Below are 21,941 nucleotides of genomic sequence, written 5' to 3'. Positions count from 1 at the left end.
GCCACAATTTTATTTAGAATATAAAACATTGAACTTGACTTTGGAATTTTATTCTAGAAAGCAGGACTTCCCCCTAGCTTTTATGATTTTTGAAACTCCTGCTTGGACGCAATCGTCATCTTGCATAATCGACAGTAATTTTCAGGTTTATGGAATTTTGCAAACTTTAAGCAAAGCACATCAATCGGGCTCAGTGCTGCGGCTTTTCTTCGCATCACCCAGGTGGAATAGCACCTCTACTCCCAGAACTTAATCCAGGCGAATGCAAAAGGCCTTTGCTGGTTTTCTGGTTTGGATAGTCTTTAGGTATTCACTCGGAAACAAGGCGAATTGATGGAGGAAAGAGTGATGGATAGATATATAATAAATATAATTCAATGACAGGATCTAGGCAGTGGGTGTACGAGTGTTTACTGTAAAATTCAACTTTTCTGTGTATTTTAAAGGTTTTCGTACTAAAATTGGTGGTGGGGAGGTGTGGTCACACAGATTTGACCAAAAACCTGGCTGCGTATTAGCTGTGAGATTAGGAAAACATGCCCAATACTCAAGTTTTCTTGACTGATGTGGAAAATTACGTATCCCATGGGATTGGTACAAAAAAGTCAAAAGACCATTCCCCGCACTACCAGAGGCCCTCGAATCAAGGGCGGCCCCTAGTGGAGGGGGAAAGAAATGCAAGCCAGCGGCGGTCGCTGAATCCTGGAGGTCGGCTCTCGGAAATGCCTGCAGCCAGGCGGAGGAGCTGCTGCACCGCAGTTTCTTCGCGTCGGGCTGGCCTTCAGGTTGTGCGACTCAGCCTGGAACTTCTGAATGCAAGACTCCGACCTGAGGATTCGCTTCAAGGACACCCCAGAAGCACCCAGGAAGCCACCGCCAGCCTATTTTTTACGCTCCTTTTCCAGCATGCTTCTTCCTCCCCCCAGTATCTATCTGCTCGTTCCGTAGGGGTCTTAGAAGTCTTTTGCTTCCACAAATGACAACCATATTCCCTGACTCTACGACATCCCTGGCTGTTTATTTCGTCCTATGCCAGTTCCATTTTAGAAATGCCAATGTTGTCACCGAACCCTGAGGAAACCGGCTGTAAAATATGCGGGTTTAGCGAGAAGCAGAGCGAGTGTGCGGTGCAATCTTAGAGATGAGAACAGCCAGCCCGGGGGCCTAGAAACAGCGTTAACCGCGCTGAGCCCGCTGCTCAAGGAGGAGGGGTTGGGCCTGTGAGAGGGCAGGGCCGCGTCTATGGCCCAGCCCCGGCCCTTTGTGACAGTGTACAACGCCTGCCACGCGTCGGAACTCGGCGCGGGGCATCCAAGGGGTGCGAGTGACACGCGGGAGGGAGAGCGCTGTTCTGCTGGAGCCGATGCCAGAAACCATGCATTTCTTATTCAGATTCATTGTTTTCTTTTATCTATGGGGCCTTTTTACTGCTCAGAGACAAAAGAAAGAGGAGAGCACCGAAGAAGTGAAAATAGAAGTTTTGCATCGTCCAGAAAACTGCTCTAAGACAAGCAAGAAGGGAGACCTACTAAATGCCCATTATGACGGCTACCTGGCTAAAGACGGGTCGAAATTCTACTGCAGGTAGGAAATGCTGCGAGCTGCCCACGCGTCCAGTTGCACAAAATCTTGCCTGCCTCCACCAAGCGTAAGCCTTACTGGTTAGTTGGTTGGTTGGTTGGTTGGTTGGTTGGGGTTTTATTTTTTAACAGTAAAAGTTGAGCCCTTTATTCATTAAATATATATATATATTATATATATATGTGGTTCTCTAATAAACTGAATATTTCTATTTAAAGTATTGAAAATGTTGGTCCAATAAATTATCGAAAATACAGTACATCCACACACACACCAACCACTACCATTACCTTTAATTCTGGGACCTCCAGAATTAAATCAAGGTTCTGCCTGTAAGGATGTTCACATTTTTCCCTCGCCGGAAGTATTGAGTCTTTACGGAGGAATACATGGAATAACTAGATTTAACTCTGGCCTTCAGAAGCACGATTTTTATAGGTTGTGGCCACTTTCTATCAAGAAAAACCATTACTTCCCTGGTGACTTCTGGTGGGCCCTGCTCCCCCATTCCACCTGGTGCCTACTCTGATTTAATTGATGGCTTATTACTCAGAGGGAGAATCTTTTCTTCATCCTGTAAAGATAGGACTGGGTAAGATAGTTCCATCCATTTAGAATAAAATAGAGAAATTTAATAAGAATTTATACAGTTTTTAAATTTAATATTATATTAGGATTTAATAAGAATATAGACTATATTACTAGAATTTAATAAGAAAATATACCATTTTAAATTACTTTTAAAATGACTTTTTGAGGCTAAACCTGCCTTATCATTTTTTACAACACACTCAGGGGAGTTAAATGAGTTCTTTGTACAAGCCATGCAGCTAGTTAGGGGCTGGAGACCCATTAAAAAGTTAACTGTTGAATAGGTTTTGTAAAGATAACAATTTTAAAAAATGAGATGGCTCTTAATGATTAGCTTTGGGCAAATCATACTTCTTTCTGGTGATTATAGGGAAGTTTGAGTCAAACACCCGGTTAGGGGTTTTAGAAAGAGTGCTTATACAGGAATGATGGTTAGAGAGGACTCCAATTTTAAATGCCCAGCTGTATTTTCAAGTTTGACTTCTTGAAATCAGTTTACTTAAGTATTGTTTTTTATTATAGCCGGACACAAAATGAAGGCCACCCCAAATGGTTTGTTCTTGGTGTTGGGCAAGTGATAAAAGGCCTAGACATTGCTATGATGGATATGTGCCCTGGAGAAAAGCGAAAAGTAGTTATACCCCCTTCATTTGCATACGGAAAGGAAGGCCATGGTAAGATGTTTAATTTTAATTTCTTGTTTTATATTTTAAAAATGATTAGTAGATTTCTGGGTATGTAGGTCTGAAAGAATTGAAAGCCCAGTCTCAAAAAGAAATATTTGTACAGCCATGCTCATAGCAGCCACGTACAGTAGACAAGAGATGGAAGCAAGCCACATGTCCATAGATGATAGAGAAATGGATAAACAGCCGGGCGCGGTGGCTCACGCCTGTAATCCCAGCACTTTGGGAGGCCGAGGCGGGCGGATCACGAGGTCAGGAGATCGAGACCATCCTGGCTAACACAGTGAAACCCCGTCTCTACTAAAAATGCAAAAAATTAGCCGGGCGAGGCGGCGGGCGCCTGTAGTCCCAGCTACTCGGGAGGCTGAGGCAGGAGAATGGCGTGAACCCGGGAGGCGGAGCTTGCAGTGAGCCGAGATCGCGCCATTGCACTCCAGCCTGGGCGACTAAGCGAGACTCTGTCTCAAAAAAAAAAAAAAAAAGAGAAATGGATAAACAAAATGAATATATGCGTATATGGAAGCCAGGCACAGTGGCTCACGCCTGTAATCCCAACAGTTTGGGAGGCCAAGTTGGTAGGATCGCTTGAGGCCAGGACCAGCCTGAGCAACAGCAAGACCTTGCTCTACAAAAAAAAAAAAAAAACCCACATGAAATGGAATATTATTCAGCCCTAAAAAGGAAGAAAATTCTGAGACATTCACCAACATGTATCAGCCTTGAGGACATTATGCTAAATGAAATAAACCAGTCACAAAAAGATAAATACTGTATAATTCCACTTATATGAGGTACCTAGAGTAGTCAAATTAATAGAGACAAAGTAGAAGGGTGATTGCCAGAGGCTGAAGTGAGAGGGAAAAGGGGGAGTGTTGAACAATGGGTATAGAGTTTCACTTTTGCCAGAGGAAGAGTTCTGGAGATTGGTTGCATGGCAGCATAAATGTACTTTACTGAACAACACACTTGAAAATCGTTATGATGGTAAATTTTATGTTATGTGAATTTTACCACAATTAAAAACAAAAAAAGTAAAATAAATAAAAAATGATAGATGAAATAAAGAGAACAGTTGAGTCCAATGACCTTAAGCTCTATCTAGTTCAGTCCAGTCCCCTCTTTTTGTTTATAAAGACATTGTTTGAATATAGATATCTGGCCAGAGTTCTTTCTTCTACATTGTGGCAACACTCATGATGATTCTGTATATTCTATAAGCTCTATCTTAAGCATTTTTTTTGAGACGGAGTCTCGCTCTGTGGCCCAGGCTGGAGGGTAGTGGCACGATCTCGGCTCACTGCAAGCTCTGCCTCCTGGGTTCACGCCATTCTCCTGCCTCAGCCTCCTGAGTAGCTGGGACTACAGGTGTCCGCCACCATGCCTGGCTAATTTTTTGTATTTTTAGTAGAGACGGGGTTTCACTGTGTTAGCCAGGATGGTCTCGATCTCCTGACCTCGTGATCCGCCCGCCTCGGTCTCCCAAAGTGCTGGGATTAGAGGCTAAGCCACTGTGCCTGGCCAAGCATTTTTATTGTTTTCAGCATATGTCATTATTACATAAATATTTATAACAGATCTTTGGTAAGTAGTACCAAAGTTAAATTCATAAAACTCAGAAACTGGAACATGTGGGTTTAGAGTAAAAGGACAGGACGGGCACATTGTAAAAGGAACATCTGAGATATAATAAGCTGTCAGTCATTATTACCCCAATACAGGACAAGCCTTCAAATGTGTAAGAAATGATCTTATTCTTTCAATATCTTGCCTATTTTTAAAATCGTAGAGCAAAAAGATCTGAAAACCTAGGTAAAGCAAATAAATGGGAAAAATGTTTGTATCATATATGAAGACTGACTTACACTAACCAATAATGAAAATGACATATCCCTAGAAATGGGCCAAATTCATAAATAAGCACCCACTAGCAAAAAATTACAAATGGCCTTTAAGTCTGTGAGAATACTTAATTTTATTCATAATTAAAGAAATTTAAAATGAGACACCATATTTCACTCATCAGATTAGCAAAGACAAAACAACTTGGCAAAAGCATGGAAAAATCAGCATTATTGCTGGGAATGGAAATCATTCAACTTCTCTAACAATTGTTATCAAAAGTGAAAATGCAGGCCCAGGTGTGGTGGCTGATACCTGTAATTCCAGCACTTTGGGAGGCTGAGGTGGGCAGATCACTTCAGGTCAGGAGTTCGAGACCAGTCTGGCCAACATGGTGAAACCCCGCCTCCACTAAAAATACAAAAATTAGCTGGTTGTGGTAGAGTGTGTCTGTAATCCCAGCTACTTGGGAGGCTGAGGCAGGAGAATCACTTGAACCTGGGAGGCAGAAGTTGCGGTGAGCCGAGATTGTGCCACTGTACTCCAGCCTGGGCTACACAGTGAGACTCCATCTCAAAAAAAAAAAGTGAAAATGCACATGCCTTCTTATTCCAGTAGTTCCATTTCCAGGAATATGCACAAAGGTATGTGTAAAAGAACATTCACTGCAGGCATTTTTGTGGGGGAGGGTAGCAAAAGGCTGGAAACCACCTCCTATCCATCAGTGGGAAATTAGTTAAATATAATATATCTACACAATGAATTACTGTGTAGCCAGTAAAAAGAATTAAGTAGAGCTATACTTATTAATATGTTAAAAATAAAGTGGAGGCCAGGCATGGTGGCTTCATGCCTATAATCCTAGCACTTTGAGAGGCTAAGGTGGGAGGATCACTTGAGCCCAGGAGTCTGAAAGCAAACTGGGCAATGCAGGGAGACCCAATCGCTACAGAAAATTAAAAAGTTAGCCAGCTGTGGCGGTATCCGCCTGTGGTCCCAACTACTCAGGGTGCTGAGGTGGGAGGATCCCTTGAGCCTGGGAGGTCGAGGCTGCTGTGAGCTGTGTTTGTGCCACTGCACTCCAACCTGTGGACTAGACTATATTCCACTTTTGGGATATGTATTGAGCATCAGTGCCAGGCTTTGTAGGCACTGGGCATAAAGCAGTGACCAAAGTAGACACTACTCCCGATCCTCTATGAGCTTGTATCTCAGAGGAGGAGTTTCACATATGCCTGTATCTACACAAAAATACATCTGGAAGAATATGCAGTCATCTGATGACATTAAGTGTTCCTGGGAAGGAGGCCTCAGGGTCAAGGATGAGAAGATTTATTTTCATTCTAACATTTTGTACCATTTGAAAGTTTTATAGTGCATGTATTAATTTTTCCAAAATTAAATTTTTAAATTACAAAAATTGAGTGTAGCAGAACAGAGAAGAAAATTTTTAAAGCAGGCAGGGAGGATGGGCAGCCTGACAGACAGGCTGCACCTTGCATCCTTTGTTAGGTTCTTGCTCCACGTTGCTGCTTGAAGGCTGTACAGAAAGAATCTTTGCCTCCTTACCCTATTTAGAGCCACTGCTAACTCCACCTGTTTGAAATAGTAAAGATCAATTTTCCACAATGAGATATGGCATTGCTCCCAAATATTTCATGGAAGTGGCATGCCTTCTTTGAGGCTGTTTTATTAGTCATTAAGAGTTCTTTCCAGCAAAATCGGGGCATCAGTGCCCCACATTGGATTGGTGGGTGGTGGGGGGTTGTCATGCTTCGAGTCAGACCCAGTCAGGCTTAAAACTCCTAAAGAGACAATTTCCAGATAACTTCAGCTTTATTTTTAATGCTTTTTGCCAATAATTTGATCCCATCAGAACAGCTCCATGGTACCATAATTTATATATCCTGTTTTTATTTGTATAGGAACCTGGGAGAAAGAGAAGGAAAATTGAAAATAAATTAAGTCAAATGCAATACTTGTGCTAAAAATCTGTCAAAAGTTAAGGCCACTTCTAGGCAAAATGATGGAGGGAGAGTTTGCCTTTCAGTCTCTTTCTCATTTTCAAAGTTTTCCTTTCGGTCTTGTGTTGTGTCTTCAGATGCCTCCACATTCTGCCTACCACTAGAGCACCCACTCTCCTATCTGCCTGGAGCACACACATCTGTCATCATCAGGTGCTCATCCAGGGTTCACCACCCTCAGGCAAAGGACCACTTAGCTTATCCTTTTCATAAAGTAATTTATCCTTAGATATGAATGACTACCCAAGCTGCCTAAGCTCTTAATAAATCAGAAACTTGCTGCAGAGATATAGAAGTTTGACATGAAACAAGTTCCTATTCAATTGAAGGTATCTCTAACAAACATTAAAGTGAATAATCTCACTAGTAATACCACCAGCACCCTCATTTTACAGGAAAGGAAACTGAGGCCCCAAAAAGTGTGTTAATTGGACCATAGTTAATACTGGCCTTGCCTGCATTGCAATAACTTGGATTACATTATTTTAAAAGTTGCAGTGTAGACCTTAAGTAACTGTTTAACAACCTCTTGATTAAATAAGCATTTAAAAGTAAGTTGTTATTAAGACGTGACATTAGCTATAACTTTATTTTAGGTAGTACTTGAAGAAGTCTTTCTTCTGTAAAATATCCTTGTCTCATGTCACAGAACAACCCTGCATGTCTTGAAATGCATGTGACTTGTTAGTGCTTAAATAACAATATATAACAAGAAAAAGAGGTAATTGGCAATATATCCTTTTTTTGTGTGTGTGTGTGTGTGTGTGTGTGATGGAGTCTTACTCTGTCGCCCAACTGGAGTGCAGCGGTGTGATTGATTTTGGCTCACTGCAGCCTCTCCCTCCCGGGTTCAAGCTACTCTCCTGCCTCAGCCTCTGAGTAGCTGGGATTACAGGCACACGCCAGCATGCCTGGCTAATTTTTGTTTTTTTAGTAGAGACGGGGTTTCACCATGTTGGCCAGGCAGGTCTCGAACTCCTGGTGGCTTATACCACTGCGCCTGGCCAATGTTTTCTGTTTATAGCAAAATTGTTCAAAAACTGCCTATGTACCTATGATATTTTTTCTTAAGAAATTTATGTTTTGGGCTGGGCACAGTGGCGTATACCTGTAATCCTAGCACTTTGGGAGGCTGAGGTGGGTGGATCACCTGAGGCCAGGAGTTCAAGACCAGCCTGGCCAACATAGTGAAACCCCATATCTACTAAAAATACAAAAAATAGCTGGGCGTGGCGGTGCATGCCTGTAGTCCCAGCTACTTGGGAGGCTGAGACACAAGAATCACTTGAACTCAGGAGGTGGAGGTTGCAGTGAGCCAAGATTGTGCCACTGCACTACGGCCTGGGCAACAGAGCAGATTCTGTCTCAAAAAAAAAAAGAAAGAAAGAAATTTGAATTTGTGTTTTGAATTTGCCTTGAATTATTGTCAGAAGTAATTGTTTTTCTGTAATAAGGAGATTATAACTGGAAAAAATAGGAATAGGTTTTATAAAACGACCATTGACTCAATCTCTAGCTCTTCTACTCTAAAGTCAGGTAATATGTGGTGCATTAGGTTAGGACTTTTATGTTAGTCATATGATGCATGGGTAGATCCTACTATGTTTTCTCTTTGAAAACTACTAATCTGGCCGGGTGCGGTGGCTCAAGCCTGTAATCCCAGCACTTTGGGAGGCCGAGACGGGCGGATCACGAGGTCGGGAGATCGAGACCATCCTGGTTAACACGGTGAAACCCCGTCTCTACTAAAAAATACAAAAAACTAGCCGGGCGAGGTGGCGGGCGCCTGTAGTCCCAGCTACTCGGGAGGCTGAGGCAGGAGAATGGCGTGAACCCGGGAGGTGGAGCTTGCAGTGAGCTGAGATCCGGCCACTGCACTCCAGCCTGGGTGACAGAGCGAGACTCCGTCTCAAAAAAAAAAAAAAAAAAAGAAAAAAGAAAACTACTAATCTGCTACTCCTTTTGGCTATAACTCACAAACTCTTTTCTCTTCAGATTATATAAAGACTTTAGCTAGAATGCTTCACTTTTTTATTAAAGAAATTGCTGTTTCCTTCCAAGGACAAACATTTAAAAAATAAATGATATGGGTCATTCATTTGACAAATTGGACTGTCTGCAGTAGATCAGGCACTGTGTGAGACACTGGCAATATACTGATGACACAAGCTACCCACTGCCCCTTAGGAAGTTATTTCTGCAGGTCATTTTTATGACATATATATCTGAAATAGCCCATTGTTTATTAAAATCACCTGTGACATCATGGCCTGGCACGGTGGCTCACGCCTATAATCCCAGCACTTTGGGAGGCCAAGGCAGGTGGATCATTTGAGGTCAAGAGTTTGAGACCAGCCTGGCCAACATGGTGAATCCCCATCTCTACTAATAAAGTACAAAAAATTAGCCAGGAATGGTGGCAGATGCCTGTAATCCCAGCTACTCAGGAGGCTGAGGCAGGAGAATTGCTTGAACCTGGGAGGCAGAGGTTACAGTGAGCCGAGATCATGCCATTGCACTCTAGCCTGGGTGACAGAGGAATTTTCTTGTCCAAAAAGAAAAGAAAAAATCTGTGACATCAGCTAATAGGTTAACTTAATTAAAGAGAGCAATTCTAGCCAGGCACAGTGGCTCACATCTGTAAGCCTAGCACTTAGGGAAGCCAAAGCAAGCAGATCACCTGAGGTCAGGAGTTCAAGACCAGCCTGGCCAACATGGCGAAACCCTGTCTCTACTAATAATACAATGCCTGGTGTGCACCTGTAATCCCAGCTACTCAGGAGGCTGAGGTAGGAGAATGGCTTGAACCCAGAAGGCAGAGGCTGTAGTAAGCGGAGATTGCGCTACTGCACTCCAGCCTGGGAAACAGAGTGAGACTCCGTCTCAAAAAAAACAAATAGATAAAAATAAAAAGAGGTATTCAACTTAATGCTTAAAAATGTATACAATTTCTTTGTAAAATTGTTACTGAATTTTTCTTTTATTTTTAATTCTTTTTTTTTTTTTTAATAGAGACAGGGTCTCACTATGTTGCCCAGGTTGGTCTCAAACTCCTGGGCTCAAGTGATCCTCCTGTCTCGGTCTCCCAGAGTGCTGGAATTACACGTGTGAGCCACCATGCCCAGCCTGTTACTGGATTTTTCTATCATTGCACTTATTTTTTAATGTCTATAAAAAATTTGAAAGACAAATATATTGATACTTATGTTTTATTTATGCTTCCAAATAACTACACAAAATCGTTTTCTAGAAGATTACTCATCTATGCTTTGAAATTTTTCTGCCCCTGCATTTCTTCTCTGTGTCACCTCTCTTCTGTATTGATGATAGGAGAGTACAGTTGTCTCTCAGTACCTGTTAGAGATCGGTTTCAAGACTTTCTCATGGATTCCAAAATCCACAGAAGCTCAAGCCCCTAATATAAAATGGCATCACATTTGCATATAACCTCCGCACATCTTCCAGTGTACTTTAAATCATCTCTAGATTACTTATAATATCTAATACAATGTAAATGTTATGTAAAAGTTTTTTGTATTGGTTAGGGAATAATGACAAGAAAAAAGTCTGTACGTGTTTATTACACACACAACTATCCTTTTTTTGTATGAATATTTTCAAGCTGAGACCGGTTGAATCCACAGATGCAGAACCCACAGATATGGAGGGTCATATCCATGTATTAATAAAAATTTATGATTTGTACTTAATCAAGAAATAGTGGTCCCATAGGTCCTTTGAATTGACTTGGTTCAGAAACATGCGGAAAAAAATATTCCTAAAAAGTATTTATAAAAAAAGAGAAAAAAAGCAAAAATGAAAACTCTTGAAAAGCTGAAAGAAGTTATAAAAGATGAGAAAAAATTAAAAATTGTGAGTATTCAGATAGCAATTCTTATCAACATGAAATAATGTAATATGGTTATGGCAGTTCATAGTAGATATTTGAACCATATCTTTACGTAAGTTAAACTGCTAAAATTTATACCCTTAGCAGAAGGCAAGATTCCACCTGATGCTACATTGATTTTTGAGATTGAACTTTATGCTGTGACCAAAGGACCACGGAGCATTGAGACATTTAAACAGATAGACACGGACAATGACAGGCAACTCTCTAAAGCCGAGGTAATTCAAACCAATTTCATGTGTATAGTCTAATTTTTTTATCTCAGTTTAAATACATCTGTTTTACAACTATTACTTTTTAGGTCTAGCTAGCATGGGCTCTGATCACTGCTTTTATAGAGCTGGTCACTAAAAAATAATCTAAGCGCTTAGAAAAAGCTCTAAGCTTTTTCAGTATAAACCTTGTGAGTCATCCTCTTCAATTGCCTTTCTCCCTACAAGAGAGTCATTAAAATCCCAAATTATTCATCTCTACAGTGCTCTTCCAGTTTCTAGACTACACTAGCATATCTCTTTTTCAGGCAACACTGTAAGAATTTGCAACAGGGCAAATAATTCACGCCTCATAGGATTATGAAAAGAGCTAGCAAGGATCTGAATTGAGTGGGCTAGAAAGTTGGTAAACAGGAGCCAGGAGTTCAGCCAGCTAGCTTCTGTATCTCAGTCTTGTAATAAAGATCTTGTAATAATAATGATAATTGGGCTGGGCATGTGGCTCATGCCTAAAATCTCAACACTTTGGGAGGCCGAGGTGGGAAGATTGCTTGAGCCCAGGAGTTCAAGACCAGCCTGGGCAACATAGGGAGACCCGTCTCTACCAAAAATTTAATAAATTAGCCAGGTGTGGTGGTGCATACCTGTGGTCCCAGCTAGGAGGCTGAGGTAGGAGGATCGCTTGGGCCCAGGAGGTTGAGGCTGCAGTGAGCTGTGATCGTGCCACTGCACTCCAGCCTGGAAGATAGACTGAGACCTTGTCTCCAAAAAAAAAAAAAAAAAAAAGAGATAATAATAGGTAACATTTATTTTGTACTTTTAGTACCAGATACTATTTATAAGCATTTAAGTATGTGAACTTATCTAATCTTCATGATAGTTTATGGGGCAGACACTATTGTCATCATCTCCACTTTTAGATGGGGAAAATAATAATCAGGTTAACTAGCCAAAAATCACACAGTAGTAAGGGGCAAAACCTGGGCCATCTGGCTTCATGAGTCTTCTTACAGTTTAATTTTTCTTAGAGACAGGGTCTTGCTCTGTTGCCCATGCCAGGGTGGAGTGATCATAGCTCACTGCACCCTTGAATCCCTGGACTCAAGTGATACCCCAGCATGCCACCACACCCAGCTAATTATTTTTGTTTAAGAGATGGAGTCTCACTACATTGCCCAGGCTAGTCTTGAACTCCTGGCCTCAAGTGATTCTCCTTCAGCCTCCCAAAGTGCTGGGATTACAGGCATGAACCACCATGCCCGGCCCACTACTATATTTTTAACTTTGGACTTAGACTGCTTCTTTTGGAGAAAATCATGAATGTTTCAAGTCTAATACTATTTATTGAAATCTAATGTTTTACTTAGTCCCACTGACCATACTCTTGCTTAAAATTAGTAAACCAGCTGTCTCCCCTCTTAACTAGTTAGGAGACATTTAAAAATGCATAACTCTACCACATAAGTGAGTAGTAAAAGATTGATTTCAAGTGATAAAAATAAGTCTTTTTCTGTGTTGCTTTTTCATCTCCCTCTCCAATCCTTTCCCCACCCAGTTCAACTTCTTACACCTGGATATTAGTAATGACTTTCCCTTCAAGCATCTTGGTTGGCCAACAGTGGAAGAAGGAGAAGGGAACATGTCCTGTTCTTAAGAAGAAGGGCAGTTACAGGGGTGGCAAATGGTTCCCAAAGTGTACTTCTCCATTGACTCCTTATTCACTTCTCTATTGACTCCTTATCACCCTTTTTTAGAGTGAATAGCAGCTGCAGCTGAATTCGCATAGTACCCAAGGGCTCAGCCTATGCACACAGACCACTCATTATCACAGGCACACCAAGAGCCATGTTCTGCAGTATGACTACTCCACAGTAAGACATTAGACAATCTTAAATTCTTTTCTGGAAAATAAAAATAGAGAAAATTCAAAATAATAATCTACTTAGCTACAATTTCCCTGGATATCTTTGTGATACCAGCTGCTTTATCGCCAGATGGATGAGAGTGATTTTCACTAACTTGAATAACAATAGCTATCTTTTATTGATGGCCATAATCATTATTCTAATCCTTGCATCAATCCTACAATATAGATACTTATTTACCTCCTTTTACAGATGACAAAACTGAGGTTCAGAGAGGTTAATTTGCACACGACCACACAGCAAATCCAAGGCAAAGCCTGAATTAGAAACATGAACTAAAAAAAAAAATAAAAAAAAAAAACTTTATTCATTGTCAGAAAGATTAAGTAAACTATTTTATCAGTTTCATCTTTAAAAAAGAAAAAGAAAAATATTTCTTTAGTATTAAAGGGGAAGGATGGGGGAAATACAGTGTTTTATTAAATTAAAAAGTGGAAATAGTGTGGAACCCATTACTAGCAAAATTAAGGTCATGTTCTTACCCACTGTCTTTCTGTACCTCTGTACTATAGTGTACTGGAAAAGGAGTCGAGTTTAAGCATCAGCAATATTGGTTGTGTAAAAATAAATGAACTTACTTAGAAACTGAGAAATATTTGAAGCTATTAAAAATTGTTTACACCTACCTAGGACTGCTAAGCTTTGGCTGGAAGAAAAAAATTCATCTCCCTCATGTAGGACCAAAGTCCCATTTGAGAACAGTTGATGTATCCTTCATTAAGGTCCACTGATTGCTCTAAAATAAAGTCAACTTGCAATGGGTTGACCGTAGGATATGTATTGCGAAAAACCTCTCAAACTCTAGCTTTCAAAAATACTCTTGCCTCTTTAATGCCAGCCTTACTGAACATTACCTCCAGATGATTGTGCATTGCTTTCTTTAGTTATTATAAGGATTAGTGCTTTCCAATGGAAATATAATTTGAGTTACACATATAATTTTAAAATTTTTATAGTCACATCTTAAAAAGTAAAAAGATATAGGTGAAATTAATTTTAATGTTATATCTTCACTCAATATATCTAAAATATTGCCATTTCTATATGAGATCAATATAAAAGTTATCAATTAGATATACTTTTTGAAGCCTTCAAGATCTGTTATATATTTTACATTTGTAGTAACATATCTCATTTTGATCTAGCCATGTTTCAAGTGCTCATTAGTCACATGTGGCTAGTGGCTACTATATTGGACAATACTTTTAATGTGTGTTTGCATAGAGAAATTTTATATAATTAGTGAATACTTCAGGATTCCTTTCTTTATTTGACATTATTAAAGAGATTATTATAGTTATGTAGATTTGGAAGAGAGCAATAGAAGCCTAGAAAAACTTAAAATACTAAATTTTATTTCAAAACCTATGGTTATATTTTATTGATTATATAACATATTCATTAGTTTTAGAGATTATAGAAATGCCAATTTGGGTTTTTTTCACTAATGGCAGTCATGCATTATTTTCCTTTGATAATATGAACAGCATGGATTATTAGAAAGCATTTAGTTTCAACAAAGTTCAATTTAAATATTAATCTTTGAGTATGTACCACTAACCATCTATCATCTTAGGGAAAACTAATTTGAAGACCTGTTTCTCTCCAAAACATTGCTTCAAAGAGTAAGAAAAATAAAACCTCAAATAGCTTTTCAAACTGTTGTGTCATTTACTATAAGTAATCCTGGACATGAATTTCATTATTATAAATATTCTCAAAGTTACTGGAAATTTACTGTGATGGCTTTTAATTAAAGGAATGTTATTTTGGCCTTCCAGATAAACCTCTACTTGCAAAGGGAATTTGAAAAAGATGAGAAGCCACGTGACAAGTCATATCAGGATGCAGTTTTAGAAGATATTTTTAAGAAGAATGACCATGATGGTGATGGCTTCATTTCTCCCAAGGAATACAATGTATACCAACACGATGAACTATAGCATATTTGTATTTCTACTTTTTTTAGCTATTTACTGTACTTTATGTATAAAACAATGTCACTTTTCTTCAAGTTGTATTTTCTATTTTCCCCTATGAGAAGATATTTGATCTCCCCAATACATTGATTTTGCTATAATAAATGTGAGGCTGTTTTGCAAACTTAACTTGTAGGAATGGTATGATTGTGTTTCCTGTTGCTTTATTCTGTAAACGAGAATTGTAGCACTATGAAACAGACCTCTCGGTCCCAGTGGGCATTTCTTCGCCTTTCAGGATGTAGGAGGACGTATACAGTATGTCAAAAACTGCAAGCTTTTCCCAACTTTAACCTTACCAGCATGTTAATATCCAGTTTTTTTATACTTTAAAAGTTAAAGTGCCTCATATTTTTAAAATATCCAATAAGGACCCAGGAATTAGCATTTCACTTGTTTATACATCTTATAACATTATGAAGAGGATATAAAAATCCTAGAACTGAAGAGTCTTCCTTTGGTATATGTGCAGGAAGAAAGTTGTATATCTCTGTTCCACAAAGAACACAACACAGTCTCTATACTTTTTGGTGTAAGCTTCTAGCCTTGGTTATTTTCCAGTGCGGAATGTTTAAAGATATTTGACCAAACCAAAGACTTTGCCTCTTATAGCAAGCATAGAGAGTGTACTGCCTGGCTTTTGCATTCCTTCAGACATTATTATAAATGTGCAACTCCTCTTCCCTCTTCAAACCTTTATAAGATGTCTGCCACCCCAAGCTTTTGTCTTGATAGTTTTAAATTGATGCCATGAAATTTCTTAGTTTTTGTTCCCTTTTTCTAGTTATCTCTTTCCTTATGTCACCTCATTTCCCATCATTCTTGTCATTAATGATGAATGATCATTACAAATTGGTATGCTGTCAAATTTTGATAAATGTGCCAAACAAAGGAGGATATACAGTGCCATGGCAGTTTTGTGTCATGGTCAAGTTATGATATCATATGACTTGAGAATAGTATGTAAGAGATGCTGTAGAAGATCACGTTGGAGGCCGGGCGCGGTGGCTCAAGCCTGTAATCCCAGCACTTTGGGAGGCCGAGACGGGCGGATCACGGGGTCAGGAGATCGAGACCATCCTGGCTAACACAGTGAAACCCCGTCTCTACTAAAAAAATACAAAAAAATAGCCGGGCGAGGTGGCAGGCACCTGTAGTCCCAGCTACTCGGGAGGCTGAGGCAGGAGAATAGCGCAAACCCGGGAGGCGGAGCTTGCAGTGAGCTGAGATCCGGCCACTGCACTCCAGCCTGGGCAACAGCGCGAGACTCCCTCTCAAAAAAAAAAAAAAAAAGATCACGTTGGTACCAAAGAAAGGGCACGTGTCTATCAGAACATAGAAGATTTTGCATACTGCATGATATGGTTAGGCTTTGTGTCCACACCCAAATCTCATCTTGAATTATAATCCCCATAATTTCCATAATCCCCACATGTCAATGGAGAGACCAGGTGGAGGTAACTGAATCATAGGGGTGGTTTCCCCCATGCTGTTCTCATGCAATCTTTGGTTTTATAAGTGTTTGATAGTTCCTCCTGCATTCATTCTCCCGCCTGCCACCTTGTGAAGAAGGTCCTTGCTTCCCTGCCTTCCACCAAGATTGTAAGTTTCCTGAGGCCTCCCCAGCCATGGGAAACCGTGAGTCAATTTAACCTATTTTCTTTATCAATTACCCAGTCTAGGGCAGTTCTTTACAGCAGTGTGAAAGTGGACTACTACACTGCATATATAGGAAAGTATGGTCAGACAGTAAATAGCTCTGTTCAAAATAATTGAGTTCCCAACAAGTGAAGTTTTTTCTACCTTCTGAAACTTGCTCTTTCCAAACCATTGTTCATCCTTTAACTTCTTTACACTATCAAAAATTCTATTTAAAAATAGAGGGCTTTCAGATGAGTATGTACAAAAACAAGTGTACATAGGGGTAACACAACCATGAGATTAGTAAATAACACATGGCTAGCACATAATTTGACACCTCATAAAACAAGGATCTGTACTATCTTTTCCTTCCTCCCAATATTTAACACTTTCTCACGTGTTTAATCATTTACTCTTTCATTGCCTTCCCTCAGAAAAACCTGCTCCGTTGAAGTAAACTAAGTAACTCAATATTCTTTATTTTGGTTTGGAAGCTGTCTCCATTCTCTGTATCCATATTAAGAAGTCACCTTATAATCTAAACTTTGTAATTCTAATTTTTTGTCCCATTATTTTTCATACAAAGTGCTTTTAAACTTGTTTTTAAAAAATGACAGATAATGCCACATGAATAGGGAGATGATTCATTCTAAAACTTGTATTTACACAATTAAAAATAAATTTCTAATCATTCTACATACAATACAGTGTACAAGTATTTCATATCAGCATGATTGCCTTCTGCCTTCATATGCATATATGTGGCATTCAGTGCCGTGACTACATTTTGAATTCTAGAATTTTAACATTTTATTCATTATCAATTATTTTAATAAAGGTAAATAGTAATTTAGGTTGTGTATGAAAAATTCAGATTTCTCAACAGAGTAGATTAAAAATATCTTTCAGAACTGAATATGTTAAATGTTTTAAACATTTTCAAAGAAACAGATGTGTCTTATCTGTCTTAACTTTACAATGACAGTATTGCATTTTATGAAGACGAAACTCGTGAGCATACCCACATCATAGAATGGCAGCCCATTACTACTATCAGTCACCTTGTTAACTGTGTACACAAAACCCTATGTTGAGTTCAGTGTGCTTTTAATTTGATACTGCAATTAAACATTTAGGATTACATTAAATTATTAACACATTTTTCTCATTTTACCAGACCAAAGGCAATAGTTGAAACACCATAAAGTTGCTACTTGTGCAGTCTTGTCATCCTTACATGTTGAATTGAAAGTTGATTGAAAATAAAATTGGTATTTAGAAAAATCTCTTAATTATATAAAAAGTTATCTAGGCCAGGTGCAGTGGCTCACACCTGTAATCCCAGCACTTTGGAGACCGAGGCAAGTGGATCACAAGGTCAGGAGTTCAAGACTAGCCTGGCCAAGATGGTAAAACCCCATCTCTACTAAAAATACAAAAAATTAGCCAGGGGTGGTGGCAGGCGCCAGTAATCCCAGCTACTCAGGAGGCTGAGGCAGAGAATTGCTTGAACCCAGGAGGCAAAGGTTGCAGTGAGCCAAGATCGTGCCACTGTACTCCAGCCTGGGCAACAGAGCAAGGCTCTGTCTTAAAAAACAAAAAAAAAAGTTATCTAAAATGATAGACTACATCCCAAAAATGATTCTAAAGTGACTGGCAAGATTATGAAAGAACATCTCTATTCTGAATGTTACATGTGAATCTTTTTTGATATAAATAGTGTTATTAATTTTCATGACAACTTAAGAAACAGACACTACTGTCATCATCACTACTTTATAGATAGGGAAAATGATACCCAGACAGGTTAATTTCTTTCTGTTTTTCTCATTTTAATTTAACTCATCAAACCAAACCTAGATAATTTAGGGAAGGTTTGTGGCACAACTGCACCTACAACACCAACATGGTATATTCATTTTTCATTTTATTTCATCCTCTTGTGCCAAATATCAAAACAAGGAACTGCATGAAGTCTCACATACTTCTGACCATCAACAGAACACTGAAAGCACCCATAAACTGTCTCCCTTTTGAAGTTCCCCATTCCACAGAGTATGCACGGCCCTTTGGGAATGTTGTGATTAAGTAAGTTAACTCGAATATGGGTCCCTTCTTTGAGTGAAATATCAGTCATGCTGAGAGGTTTGTCATAGTAGTCAGAAAAAAGATCATCCAAGTAAAGCTGTGAACGAGAAATTACATCCATCACTCTTCTATCTAAAAAGACAAAAACAGAAGAGAAATGTGTTAGAAGTGAAAATGAAAAATACATAATGCAAATAGCATTAATAAATATGTGAATCCACTAGTCATGAAATAATTTGGCTTTTCTTTTTTTTTTTTTCTGGCTCTATCACCCAAGCTAGAGGGCAGTGGCGCAATCTCCACTTACTACAACCTCCGCCTCTCGGGCTCAAGTGATCCTCCTACCTCAGCCTCTCAAGTAGCGGGGACTGCAGATGCACACCACCACAACCAACTAATTTTTTTTCTTTTATATGCTTTGTACAGATGGGGTTTTGTCACATTGCCCAAGCTGGTTTCAAACTTCTGAGCACTAGCAATCTGCCTGCCCTGGCCTCCCAAAGTGCTGGGATTATAGGTATGAGCCACTGTACCAGCCAGGCTTTTAAATTCAAATTTTTCCTTAACAGATGGGATTACTGAATAGAAAACCTCATGCATTAAGCCAGGAAAGAAAAAAAAGACATTCACAATGGACATACTTCTTTCAAATAGGATATTTCTCAACCTGTACAGCAGTGCAAATGTTGCCGTTTCTTCCCTTTCAAATCCTCCTTTTGACACTGAAGTGACACAAAGGTCTACAAAAAAAATTGTTAGAAGATGTAATAACTTGAATAATTCATGTTTTATTGTTTGATGGGGTGATGAATTCTGGTACAAACCATTCATTGTATTTTTTAAAAAGTTAACTTTTACATACTTTTGGAAAAGGTAACATTCACATGGTACAAAATTCATACAAAAAGGAGATACAGCGACAAATAAGTCTCTGGTCCACCCTGTATCCAGCCACAGTCTTCTACCTCAGGGGCTCATACTCCAGAAATACTCCATATATTTTACAAGCATAAAGAAAGATGTATGTATACATGTATGTGTATAAAATTATTTATGCCCAAATAGTTACATATTATACTCAGCTCTTTAAAAATATCCATTAAAAGTATTATATTCTTATTGGCTTCATAGTATTCTCTTGTAAGGATGCACCATTATTTAGTCTCCTTAAAGTTGTTTCCAATCTCTTGTTATTGAGGACTGAATATACTTGCACTCATATCATTTCATATATGTGTAAATATATCTGTAGGATAAATTCCTAGAAGTGGAAGTCCAAATTATATGTATATTTTAAATTCTTGTGGATATATCAGTCCATTTACATTCCTCCCAACCATCAATAAAACTGTAAAAACATAAAATTGGCCGGGCACGGTGGCTCAAGCCTGTAATCCCAGCACTTTGGGAGGCCGAGACGGGCGGATCACGAGGTCAGGAGATCGAGACCATCCTAGCTAACACGGTGAAACCCCGTCTCTACTAAAAAATACAAAAAACTAGCCGGGCGAGGTGGCGGGCGCCTGTAGTCCCAGCTACTCGGGAGGCTGAGGCAGGAGAATGGCGTGAACCCGGGAGGCGGAGCTTGCAGTGAGCTGAGATCCGGCCACTGCACTCCAGCCTGGGCGGCAGAGCGAGACTCCGTCTCAAAAAAAAAAAAAAAAAACTTAAAATTTACTTAATAAGACCTAGTATTTGGTGGCCGGGCGCGGTGGCTCAAGCCTGTAATCCCAGCACTTTGGGAGGCCGAGGCGGGTGGATCACGAGGTGAGAAGATCGAGACTACCCTGGCTAACATGGTGAAACCCCGTCTCTACTAAAAATACAAAAAATTAGCCGGGCACGGTGGTGGGCGCCTGTAGTCCCAGCTACTTGGGAGGCTGAGGCGGGAGAATGGCGTGAACCCGGGAGGCGGAGCTTGCAGTGAGCCGAGATCACGCCACTGCACTCCAGCCTGGGAGACACAGCGAGACTCCGTCTCAAAAAAAAAAAAAAAAAAAAAAAAAAGACCTAGTATTTGGAAGCGTAATAGGGTGACTATAGTCAAAACAATGTAATTGTACAGTTTTTTCTCCATCTTAGACTGAGAATTTGTACATTTTTAAATAACTAAAAGAATTTGTACATTTTTAAATAACTAAATAACTAAAAGAGTATAATTGAATTGTTTGTAACACAAAGGATAAATGCTTGAGGGGATGGATACCCCATTTTCCATGATGTGATTATTATTGCACTGTATACCTGTATCAAAATACCTCATGTACTCCATATATAAATAAATATATATCTATCTACTATATAGCCACAAAAATTAAAAATATTTTTTAAAAAAACAATTTACTTAACATGTAGTTTTGTTTTGTTTCTGGACTCCCTATTCCCTCCTCCTACAAAATTGCAGAAATGAACAAAAACAGGTCTAAAAACATTTGTAAATTACCATGGCTAGGGGACTCCCTTTCCTGATCCTTTGGGCTACACCTGGGCTTGTTCTAGTTGGCCAACAGACCTTAAAGACCTGTGAAATGTAGAGACCTAAAGTGAGCTGCACTTAGGTATTATACAAGGTGACAATTTTGGAGGAAGTATTTTTACCTTTTAAAGTTATTTTTTAGGAAGAGTGCAAGGGGAAGCTTGTTATGATAAGTAAAACTGAAGTAAGAAAAGCTGTCTTTAGATGCCCTGGTTTGGGAATCCTAACACTTCAGGCATCCTACTATCTACCTACTCCTCTGTTTGCCACCACCAAAAACTACCTATAAGAAAGTCATTTATTATCTCCCCATGTAAGCTAAGGAATACTTTGTCAGTAGATGGCATTTTAGCTCTTATTTATAATTTTAAATGGGGTAGTGGAGAGTTTACAACCTTCACCAAGAAGCAGAAAAGTGGAATGGGGAAGCAGGGAAGGGAAGACCTTTCTCAGCTATTTTGCCCAAGCATAAGATTGACAGTGCTGACAGCATCTTCTATAATTGTTAGACACAAGAAAAGAGAGAGAGAGAGAGAGAGAGAGAGAGAGAGAGAGAGAGAGAGAGAGCCCATGCCCTGTTGGATGCTCCTTAAAAATATAGTCATTTGTATTTCATGCAGACCCTTAACTCACCAAAGGCACCATCCAGGTATATGAAGAGTTCAAAAACACTGAAAGCTATGGTTGTATGTGCTGGGAAAACAATAGCTTTGTCCCTTCCCTTGGGATTCTGTTCATCCATAAAGTGAAACTATATTGAATAAATATATAACATTATTAAGTATTATAACACGTAAGGATAGCTTTCTGGAGAAACAAAACATCTCATAAAATCCTACCAAACAAAACAAAAAATTCCCAAGTAAAGAATTATTCTGCTTGAATTAAACCATTTTTTATAGCAGAGATCCAATTGGTCCAACAGAAACTCCTGGTCTATATTAGGAAATACTTCTGCACTTTTCACTTACTTTGGTATTACAGCCCAT

General features: G+C 39.3%; 2 protein-coding genes across 14 annotated transcripts in view; one reads left to right on the top strand and one right to left on the bottom strand.

The window, feature by feature from the left end:
* The first annotated feature begins 1,348 nt into the window (after positions 1-1,348).
* On the top strand, positions 1,349-14,876 carry LOC105468966 (FKBP prolyl isomerase 7). 5 transcript variants are annotated; one of them, XM_011719464.3, is made up of 4 exons: positions 1,349-1,584; positions 2,695-2,846; positions 10,719-10,849; positions 14,550-14,876. In XM_011719464.3, the coding sequence occupies exons 1-4, from the start codon at positions 1,364-1,366 to the stop codon at positions 14,709-14,711; spliced, it is 666 nt and encodes a 221-aa protein (XP_011717766.1). In that variant the 5' UTR covers positions 1,349-1,363; the 3' UTR covers positions 14,712-14,876. The 5 variants fall into 5 exon arrangements, with proteins under 5 accessions (XP_011717766.1, XP_011717765.1, XP_070929959.1 ...); XM_011719463.2 differs by having other exon boundaries at positions 10,716-10,849; XM_071073858.1 differs by lacking the exon at positions 14,550-14,876 and adding an exon at positions 12,598-12,751 and having other exon boundaries at positions 10,716-10,849.
* A 3,421-nt stretch (positions 14,877-18,297) lies between these two features.
* The window catches only part of PJVK (pejvakin), a 49,212-nt gene continuing 45,568 nt past the window's right edge, over positions 18,298-21,941 (bottom strand). For 7 of the 9 annotated variants that reach the window (XM_024788828.2, XM_011719457.2, XM_011719455.3 and 4 more), the window contains 3 exons: positions 21,586-21,703; positions 19,118-19,216; positions 18,298-18,608 (listed from right to left, as the gene is read on the bottom strand). In XM_024788828.2, coding sequence (XP_024644596.1) covers positions 18,316-18,608; positions 19,118-19,216; positions 21,586-21,703 — 510 coding nt within the window. In that variant the 3' untranslated portion in view covers positions 18,298-18,315. The remainder of the gene's footprint in view (positions 18,609-19,117; positions 19,217-21,585; positions 21,704-21,941) is intronic. The other 2 variants (XM_071073855.1, XM_071073853.1) reach the window with 1 other exon arrangement.

Source organism: Macaca nemestrina, chromosome 11, assembly GCF_043159975.1.
Source record: "Macaca nemestrina isolate mMacNem1 chromosome 11, mMacNem.hap1, whole genome shotgun sequence".
Lineage (NCBI taxonomy): Eukaryota > Metazoa > Chordata > Mammalia > Primates > Cercopithecidae > Macaca > Macaca nemestrina.
This window is presented reverse-complemented; position numbering and strand designations above follow the sequence as displayed.

Excerpts from the sequence above, each read along its gene's own strand:
- LOC105468966 (XM_011719463.2), top strand. The coding sequence starts at position 1,364 with ATGCCAGAAACCATGCATTTCTTATTCAGATTCATTGTTTTCTTTTAT. Across the intron at positions 1,585-2,694 it reads GGGTCGAAATTCTACTGCAG|CCGGACACAAAATGAAGGCC; the intron begins GTAGGAAATGCT and ends TTTTTATTATAG. Across the intron at positions 2,847-10,715 it reads ATACGGAAAGGAAGGCCATG|CAGAAGGCAAGATTCCACCT; the intron begins GTAAGATGTTTA and ends TTATACCCTTAG.